General features: G+C 48.8%; 1 protein-coding gene across 4 annotated transcripts in view; it reads right to left on the reverse strand.

The window, feature by feature from the left end:
- Positions 1 to 10,188, reverse strand: part of Abcc1 (ATP binding cassette subfamily C member 1) — a 137,348-nt gene that overhangs the window by 94,421 nt on the left and 32,739 nt on the right. For all 4 annotated transcript variants that reach the window (XM_023704671.1, XM_023704670.1, XM_023704669.1 and 1 more), the window contains exons 2-4: positions 6,572 to 6,748; positions 4,768 to 4,893; positions 373 to 510 (exon numbers count right to left, since the gene is read on the reverse strand). In XM_023704671.1, the coding sequence (XP_023560439.1) occupies positions 373 to 510; positions 4,768 to 4,893; positions 6,572 to 6,748 (441 nt within the window). The remainder of the gene's footprint in view (positions 1 to 372; positions 511 to 4,767; positions 4,894 to 6,571; positions 6,749 to 10,188) is intronic.

Genomic DNA, 10,188 nt, shown 5'->3' on the forward strand with positions numbered 1-10,188 from the left:
GATTGAGCAGAGATGGCCCAGACAAGATGTGATACCTATCCTATGGTTTCCATGGCAATCTTTAACTTCTACACACACAAGAAAGAACAAGTGTCTCTTCCACAGGGCACTGAAAGAGGATGCCAAAAGAGGTCCCCACTTACCTATTTTTTTAAATTTGTATTTATTTATTTGGTACAGGGTCTTGCTACACGGCTCAGACTTGCAGTTGCCCTCCTGTCTCAGCCTCCCCAGCACTGGGATTACAGGAATGCACCACCACATCTGGTCTCAGGGCTGGCACAGCATGAGGTACCAGGGATTGAACATGGGTCCTTGTGCTTGCCAGGCAGGTGCCTACACTGCTGAGCTAGCTCCACACCCAGCACTTACCTCTTTTAAGGCAGTCATGATTCTGGATCTGAAGATGGCAAGGGCACACAGCAGGGCTACAAGCCAGAAAGTAAGCATGATCCCCGAGGACTGGACACCTTTCCTTCTCTCAAGCTGAATCAAAAAGGTGGCGAGCAGCTAGAAAAGAAAAACACGCAACAGGGACAGTCAGAGAAGCCAGACCCTGAGCCTGCCATGGTCCCAGGTTGGGGCAGATGTCAGCCACGGGTAAGCACAACTGCCCATCAAGAGCAAAAGAACCACCTTGCAGGTGTCACAGGGCGTGTCACAGGATCTCCCAAGCCCCCAATGCCGCAGCTGCAAAAGAGACAGGCGCCCTCCCTGCAGAGTTGTGGGGATTTAATGTGACCTGAACAGAGACCTGAGGGAAAGGTGGGGTTAGGGCTGAGACCAGACAACCTATTCTTAAAGGCCTACATAATAGATTTAGACTTCAGGGCCACAGTCTCCCTCAGAACTACTCAGCTCTGTCACTGCATCATGAAAATAGCTGTAGCTGATATGTAAACAAATGGATTGGACTGCCTATGTCAATAAAACTTTATTTACAAAATAAACAGGGGGGGGCTGCCCCTTAGCTCAGTTCTTTAAGTGGCCACTTCAACAAAGCAGTCAGGCTCAGGTTGCTGTGGTTCGATCCCCACAACTCAAGCCAGCCAAACCTGCCCTGAAGGCATTCGGAGCAAAAAAAAAATAAAACAAACAGTGGGCCAGATCTGGACCATCATCAACAAATCCTTGATTTAGAGCCAGAAAGACCTAAGTTCAAGTCCCAGCCCTTGCAGTTACTGGTTATATCCACTGGGTACCCATCAAATTGGTCCCATACAAGGCACCTGAAGTGCTCTGCCACAAACAGCCCCACCTGGCAGACCTGGGTACTAAGACCGAGATAGAAAACGCCTCCTGCCTACAGTTACACATCTCACCTTCAAGGAAGTCTGCTCACAAGATGGTGGTGGAGGAAATTCATGGAAGATTTTATTTCCCTCCCCGGGAAAATTACTTCTATTTCATGCATGATTTCACAAGCAGAGAGACAAAATAAACATTGCTCCTCCTTGGAAGAATGTGACACCATGCTACTCTCCAGAGGGGCAGAACTGCCTTCAAGAGAAAATGCCCCAAGCCAGACTCAGGAACAGTGAATGGGTGGGCCCTCTCTGAAGATACTTGGCCTGGAATCCCAGGGTCTTTCTGTTCTCCCTGGCTGCACCCTGCCCGGCGTTCCCCAAGTCCTCCTGCTCCACCCCCTCCTGCCAAGGACACCATCAGCTCCCATTCCTGTCCTGACCACCTACGCTCCACTTGGGGGTCACAGTGGTCATATATGCAAATCAGGGTGGCCCATCCTTGCTTGAAGCCTTTTCTTCAGAACCAGTGTGACCTGGGGCGCAAGGATGGACTGTGGCCAGGAGCCAGTGCTCCATGACAGAAATAGCTTCTGATCAGCCCTGCCAAGGAGGAGGGAAGAAGCACAGCACCACTGTACAGGACACCTAAACTCGTCATCAGCCCAAATCAGGCATCTCCACACTCCACAGAAGCAGCTGAGAAGGCTGCCCACTATCACACACAGACGCTGCTACCTGGAGATTAAGGTGTCATCCCACCTACAGTTAAAGCTAGATTTGACATACAGTAACAGAGAAACACATATCTTTTTCATCAGATTTTCTTTTTGGCATCTTGATAACTGTGTTTGATTCATTTCCTAGTCCAAATGTCCCACAGCTGAGGAATAGGTAAATGAGGCATGTGTGGCCACACAAGCAAATGTTCAGGGTCTTACTAAATTGCCCAAACTGGGCTCAAACTCACAATCCTTCTGGCTTGTCTTTCTGACTCTCCCTCACCCCAGAGTGCTAGGATTCCATGTGTGGGGCCTCATGCCCAATCTAAGAGAAGATCTTCTGATACATGCAATGGCCAGACTCCAGCGCTGCAAAGCTAAAGCTGCAGGACAGTCTCGGTCCCATGACGCCCTGGTGACGCACAGTACAGGGCAGAAACACCTATCCTATGCAGTGACAGGGTGGGACGCAGGGAGGGGTGGGCAATGGACCCAAATGGCAGTAGGAAGTAACGCGGGGGGACGAACAGCTCTCCAGGCTGACAGTGCAGAAGAACACACAACAATACGTGCTTCTCAGGTGTCAGGAGTACAGGAGAAAAGAAGAATTATGCTGAATATAAATTAAACCTTGAGTATATCTATACGTGTATACCACATCATCTGTGTGTGTGTAAAAGTGATTGGTTTCCCTTAATATCCCATATATTTTAATGCTACTATAAGGAGACTTAGCCAGGCTGGCAAAGGCTGGCTGGGGTCCAGAGGGCACAAGCCACTGGCCCTGATGCTCCAGCATCAGCAGGCTCAGCCTCTGCCTTCCCTGCTGCCCCACCCCCACCCAGCCTCTGCACCTCTGCTCCAGCCAGAGGCAGGCTCTCAGTGCCTCCCCGCTCCTGCCCCACGACTTCTGTGCACGCTGTTCTCAGTGGCAGGATCCTGGGCTCTCAGTTTCTTCCTTGTGCTCACCCTTAGGGGCCTCAGCTGCACTGCCCTTTCCTGAGGGACATCTCCCTACGCTCAGACCAAGTCAAGTCCTGTGACTTGATCCTCATGGCCCTCTACATTCATAGATACATTCTGGACCATTGTGGGGGAATTTTTTGTTCTGTGTCTGTTTCCCCAGCTGCACACCCTCCTTGCCAACTTCCGGGATGCAGTAAGTGACAGTTGTTGGCTTGGGGATCTCTCAGGGATTACTAAAGTGCACTTCTAGGTGTGTCCGGGAGGGCTGCTGTGCCATGGCCTTGGGACTGCATCTGGCCCCTGGCCCCTTGCTCCCACCTGCTCCTCTCCAGGTGGATACGCACTCAGCAGCTCTCTCCTCCAGGCCCTTCACTGCAAAGTTTTTGCCCTGGAGCCAGATATGCATAGACTGAATCCCCTGACCATAACTAACTCTTTCCTCATTTAAGCTGCAAAAGTCAGATATGGTGTCCTAAGAACACAGTGGGACAGTGAGACTGTGTCCCCTCTCAGACTCCTAATGCCATCCCAAAGAGAAGTGAGGCCCTGCGGGACACCCACAAAGACTGCATGGCAGCACAGACACCTGGGCCACTTCTGCAATCTGGTTCTACCACTTTCAGGCTGTGTGACCTTGGCCCAGTTCCTCTGCCTCCCTGCACCTCCATTCACTTACCTGTAACATGGGCAAAATGATCAAACACACACAAATGAGCTGCCACACACTGGCTGGTGCCTGGCTCAGAACGGGGGACCCTTGTACACAAGTGTGACCTGGCCGTGGCCTTCCCTGTCCAGCTGTGCCTCACCTTCCCTCACCTCTCTGAGCCCCTCCTCCCCACCTCCCACTCTGATCCCGCTTCCCAGGCAACTTGCCCTCCCCCCACACTGCCCTTGAGCCCCCAGTGCTTCCCCAGACATGTTCCCTGCTCACAGCAGCCTGCTTCAGCTTGCTCCTTCCCCAGGGCTCAAGGGCCCTGCTCCTGAGAACCCTCCAGGCTTCCCCGGGGTCCCAGGCCTGAGGCACATAGGGAAATAGCGCTGGCTTGCAAGCAAGCAGCTCTGCAGCCACAGCTGCTACAGAATGCAGTGACTAAAAGACTAAAAGGCCTGGGGCCCTGCCCTTGCTCCACAGTGCATTAGCTGGGAAGTAATGCATTTCACTTTCCTACACCCTCATTTCCTCACCTGTAAAAAGGGACAACTGAGTACCTATGCCACACAGGTTTGTTCTGGGAATCAGATAAATTTCAAAACAAGTCAAACAGGAACCCAGCCAAGCACAGAAAGCCCTCAACAACTCAAGGCTTAATAGCGAAGTAGCTTTCTGGGGAGCTGGGTACCGTACCTGCTACCCCACAGCCCAGAAACAGCAAGGCCATGAGGTCCCCGCCAGTGGCATAAGTGACAGAGGTAGAGAGTCTGAGAACACAAGGCAGCAAACACAATGGAAGAAGGCACTTACCACTCAGCAGCAGGACGGGAGGCAACAGCAAGGGCGGGGACTGTGGTGCCCACCTCCAGGCTGCAGCCGCATCTCCACTTCAGGGGATCCTTCTCTGAGACAATTGTGTATCCAGCACTGCCAGGTCTCAGGATTTTTCAAGAGAAGCAGGACTCTGGATTTTCACCTTGGGTTTGCCTTACATCTAATTGCCAGCTACTACTACTTCAAATTTAAATTTAAATTTTTATCATGTTTCTATTCATGGGGGCAGAGCTGGTACATGTACACCACACAGTAATTCTTTCTTACTTCCCCTTCCTCTGTCACCAACTACTATTTTCGGTCCCCAACAGGGCCTGGCAGAAGTGTGTAGCCAGCCCCTACTTACCATGGTGATACCCAAGAGGGTGGGGCTGACCAGCAACACTGGGGGAAGAAGCTTGCCCTGACTTCTTTCCCAGAAAGAGTAGAAGAGGTCTGCCCAGCAGACAATCCACAGCAAGAATCCCAAGGCCTGCAAGAAAGCACACACACATCTCACACACAGCGCTGCACTGTCCCCTGCACCCCACAAAGGCCAGCCCTGTGACCAGCCCCAGCTCTGGGAATATGGACAAGCAGAAGAGCAGAGGGCTCCAGCCCCTCTGCCATGTTCAGCTAATGCCGCCCCCTCATCAAACACATAAGAGCTGAGCCTTTGGCTCACGTGGGCTGCAAGCCCCGCCCACTGTAGAGCCTCTCACGTGCAGCTGCGCACTCAGTAAGTGCATCCAGTCAGTGTTCACTGAGAGCCTACTATGCATCTCCAGTGTTTCAAGTGTGGGGGAAAACAATGGAGAACAAAAGCAAGTCCCTGCCTTCATGGACTGAGAGTGGAAAAATATTGGAAAGAAACAAAGTGAAGAACACACACTATCATGCCAGAGAGTAATAGTTGTGCAGAAAAATGAGTTCATTGAGAGTGGTTGGGGAAGGCCTCCCCAATCAGGTGACATCTAAGTAAAGAGTTAAAGGAAATGATTTTGTGGAGAAAAAAATAACCCAAGCAAAGTGTGCCGGAAGGGCAAAGGGCCTGCGGTAGGAACGTGCCCGAAGGGCTTGCTGCAGCTGTGGAAGGAGCAACGGCTATGGTAGGTGATGGCTCAAGAGCAGCCTGTGCTGGAGCTAAGCGTGCTCCATCAGGAGGAGCTCCAGATTGTATTCCTGGCAGTGGGAAGCTAAAGGAAGGTTTTGGAGCAAGCTAAAGGATAAAATCTGATTCACATTTTTTAAATGATAATGTTCCCTAAGAAACATATAAAGAACTCCTATACATCTGCAAAGAAGACATCCCATCTAGTAAGGGTAGGGAAGCAAGCGATATTTCTTAAAGTCTTTTTTTTTTTTTAAAGCAGTTTGGGGTCACAGAGAAATTAAGAGAAAGATGGAGAGACCCCCCGTCCAGCTCCCACAGCCCACATGCTGTCTTCCCTCTACCAGCCCCTGCCGCAGTGTGGCACACTGATCCTGAGATGAGCCCATGTGGACACATCACTACCACCCAGGGACCTCCCTGAGGGACACCCCACAGGCTCTGAGGTGGAATGCCGGTAAAGGTCTCTGGGCACTGTGACATCCTGTTCCTCTTTACCTTTCTAGCCATGAAGTGAGTGATTTGGCCTGCCGTGCATCCCTGCCAGGAATACCGCCTGCCACAGACCCCAACACCGGTGAACATGAGCAACGGGTACAGGGCAGTGATAGATAATAAACAGCCCATCGCAGCACACGTGCCACAGGCTTGCTTGTGATTTGCATGTAATTTAAAATTATTTCAAAATAAATATTTGAAAGTGGAAAATAAAGTGGAAATAGTTTTAATAGGGGAGAAGGAAAACCTTCTGGTAACTTCTGATGACCCCTAATAACAAGGCTATCTTCATCCCTGCCACATAAATGAAGAAACCTACGGCTTGAAGTTAAAAAAATGTGTCAAAGGTCACAGAGCCAGAACATGGCAGAGCTGAGATATGAACCCGTGTTTGGCTGCAAAGCTCCATTTTTTTATTACCCATTACTCTTCTCCCTTCAAAACAAGGAACATAGGGCCAGTTAAATAAAAGAAAAATGTGAGTTTGCCCCCGTCCGCGCTTCCCCCCCACCCCCATGGGCGCCCCAACCCCACCGCCCCAGTGGCGTCCTGGGTGACTTACAGTTTTGGCTTTGTTGAGGTGTGTCATCTGGATGTAGCCCCGGTCATGATGGGAGAGATAGAGGAAGTAGAAAGGGAAGCAGATCCAGAGGTAGCAGCAAGGCACCCACATGAGGACGGTGTTCTGAAAGCACTTGGTGAAGTCAGGGTTGCTGGTGTGCCACGTGACATTCCAGTCCTGCAGACACAGGACAGCACAGCTTAGGGACCCTGCCACAGCCAGGAAGAGGGGCTGGCCCAGGCTCAGACAGCTGCTGGGGGGCCAACCAGAGACAGACTAGAGCTCTGCACACAGCGCCTGGTGGGGTGCACCAGCCAGCACGCGAAGGCTGCTGGCCAGGAAGAGCAAGCAGCAAGGGATGGCAACACTGATGTCACAGCTCATCCTACAGAACAGACAAGGCACTTGTCCTGGAATGCATGGCAAGTCCCACCACTGTACAAATACAGACAGGACCTCTTAAAGAGACCATGTAAGGTGCTCCTCTGTACACAGAGGACCGTTCAGCCACACGGGTCACTCTGACTTCACCATCCTGTGAACTGAAAGCTTCCTGATCCTCTTCATCGCCTTCACCACCACCACCACCATAGCCAGTGCCTGCCAGCAGCTCTGGGCGCCAGGCCCTATGTCAAATGATTAGTCAAATGATTAGATAAAACACTTACTATGTTCCTTAATTTTACAAGTATTTTATCATCTACTTTCTTAAAATGTGAAAACCAGGGCCAGGCATGTAATCCCTGCACTAGTGAGGCTGAGAAAGGCGAGTTGCAAGTTTGAGGATAGGCTGGACTACAGAGAGTTCAAGGCCAGCCTGAACTACATAGCAAGATGCTGTTTCAAACAAAGGAACCAAAAACAATAAATAAAATAAAAACTAAGTCATAGAGAAGTTGAACCCAGGGATCACATAGCTATGATGGCCTGTAAATGAATCCAAATTCAGGCAATGAATAAAAAAAGCAGCTTCTCTTAAAAAATTATTCAGGTAATGGGGTTAAAATTCCTGTATCCCACCATTAAACTATCCACACTAGGGCCAGGGAGATAGCTCAGTAGAATAAGTGCTTGCCTGGCAAGTGCAAGGTCCTGAGTTCGATCCCTAGTACCAAAAAAAAAAAAAAAGAAAAAAAAATCTCTATCTACACTCAGGAGGCTGAGACAGGAGAGTCATAATAATCATAAATTTGAAGCCATTTAACAAGTTTGTGGATAGACATGGCTACATAAGTATATCCTATCTCAAAAAGTAAAATATAATAATCCCAGCACTGAGGGAGGCTGAGGCAGAAGCACTGCAGGTTTTGAAGCCTGCCAGGACAGTTTAGCAAGATAATGTCTCAAAATAATAAGGGCTGGGAATGTAGCACCACTGAGTTCAGTCCCTAGTACTGGGGGGAGAGAAAAGGGCAGGGGATAAAAAGCTTGTGTTTTGTTAAAGAGGCATGCTATAAACAGATCCACACCTATGTAGCTAGATCAAGTATATCTGTCCAAAAATTAATGTCCATAAGCTGCACAATTCTATAATAGAAAATCTCAATTTGCCGAGTCCTGAGCTGGCTGTGGACTGGGTATACACCCTTGGGAGAAGTGACTGCCCATGACAGGACCTCAGCTCCCCATCTCCGTCCTGAATTAGACTGCATAAAATGAGAAGGATAACACAGCACTCATGTCAAGGCAAATTTATCTTATGGTGGTTTACTGTGGCAGTTTTAGGGATGCCTTAAGAACCCAGATTAGTTGCTAGCATTTAGAATCATCAGCCCATTTTATATAAAATTTTGACCTTAGGGTTTCTTCGCAAAAATCAGAACACGGGCCTGCATCTCTGCTCCACACACATCTGTCCTTGGAAAAGGTTCCGATTGAACCTCTCCCCAGCCAGCCCACTGGCACCGCAGATGACAAACCTCCGCAACAGCTCCAGTCCCAACAGTGCCTTGGACTCACAGCGAGGCCACCAAGGAACTGTGAGGAGCACAGAAACTTATAATGCCACACAAACTTTTGAGCTATGTCCAAAACAAATGTTGATTAAGAGCATTTGAGAAGCAAGCTGATTGTTTCAACTCCAGAAAATGGCTGCTGGCTGGATGTGCAGCTCAGTGGAAGAGCATTTGACTAGCAAGCAAGCGTGAGACCCTGGGTTCCTTCCCCAGCCCCCCCAAAAAGAGAATACAGTGGACAACTGATGAAAATATTTGTGCCAAGAACTTCAAAAGAGATCTAGCTAGATGTAATAGGAATATGTCACAGAACTACACAGTTAAAAATCATTCATGAGCCAGGCATGGTGGTGCACACCTGTAATCCCAGCACTTGGGAGGCTGAGGCAGGAGGATCACTGAGAGTTTGAGACCAGCCTGGGCTACAAAATGAGCTCAAGGCCAGCCTGAATTGCATAGCGAGACCCTGTCTCAAAAAGACAAAAAATTAAATAAATAAAAATCGTGCAGATGGTTATTTATGTAAAATAAAAGTTTGGGAGTCTGGAGAGACAGACAGATATCTGGATATAAAGCAAGTACCAACACTATTCTTCAGAAATACAACTATTCTATGATACAAATCATTATTTCTGCCAGAGATAATGGCACACACCTATAATCCCAGCACTCAGGAGGCCGAGGCAGGAGGATTGCTGACAGCTGGAGTACAGCTTGGGCTACACTGTAAGTTCAAGCCCAGCCTGGGCTATATAGTGAAACCTTGTCTTAAAAAAGAAAAATTTATTTTTCCAGAACCATGAGCAAAGGTTTATTGAAAAGTAAACTTGAGCAGTCAAGAGACATCATCTGAAAACTTTGAGACACGAAGAAACCGTCAAAAAATTAAAAATTAAGAAACAAGGCTCAGGCTTTGGTGGATGTGGGCCTTTGGAAGAGGGCCTCATAAAGAAGAACATGATTTGGGAGAGGAGTGATTTATATCAAAGGCTGATCATTTTAATTGGTTCCACACCACTTACAAGTCTTGCAGTGATAGCTGAAAGGGGATTAAGCTGTTGGTGGTTATTATACACAGAAATGCTTCTGAGCAGTAGCCAAGAAAGGCGCGTGCCAGAGGCATTTGTCTTTCTAGAAAGAGACCCATGCTGGGGCCTACAGAGATAACTCTGAAGAGTTATTCACAGGAGAGACATTTCAACAATCTGATCCTAGCCCATCATTCTTCGCCTGGACCACTGCACCAGCAGCCCAGCCCACCCCACCTCCACCTCTCCTGGCTGTCCTCAGCCCCCACACAGACGGGTGTCTAGCAATCCCCATCCACAGACAGAATGCAGAATGTGCAAACACTTCCAGCCACCCGGCCACCCACCCATCCGTGTGTACATCCATGCATCCCTTCCCCCTAGCTGTACACATAAACTTCCTCCTAACATGTTTGTTTGTAATAAACATTTGTGTGCTAATATTTTATCTAAACACACAAAATAGCATATGGTAAAAAAAAAATAGGTTTTCCTTAACCAGCAGCCCCCTCATTTCACCCCACAGGCAAACTACCACAGCTAACATCTTACATTTAATCCAAATATAGCCCATCTGTTTGGTTTCTTCCAAGAATACCAGGAGATCTTGTTCTTATTCTGTACCTTGTTTTTT

The sequence above is a fragment of the Octodon degus genome, unplaced genomic scaffold, assembly GCF_000260255.1.
Source record: "Octodon degus isolate 3935 unplaced genomic scaffold, OctDeg1.0 scaffold00200, whole genome shotgun sequence".
In the NCBI taxonomy this organism is placed as follows: Eukaryota; Metazoa; Chordata; class Mammalia; order Rodentia; family Octodontidae; genus Octodon; species Octodon degus.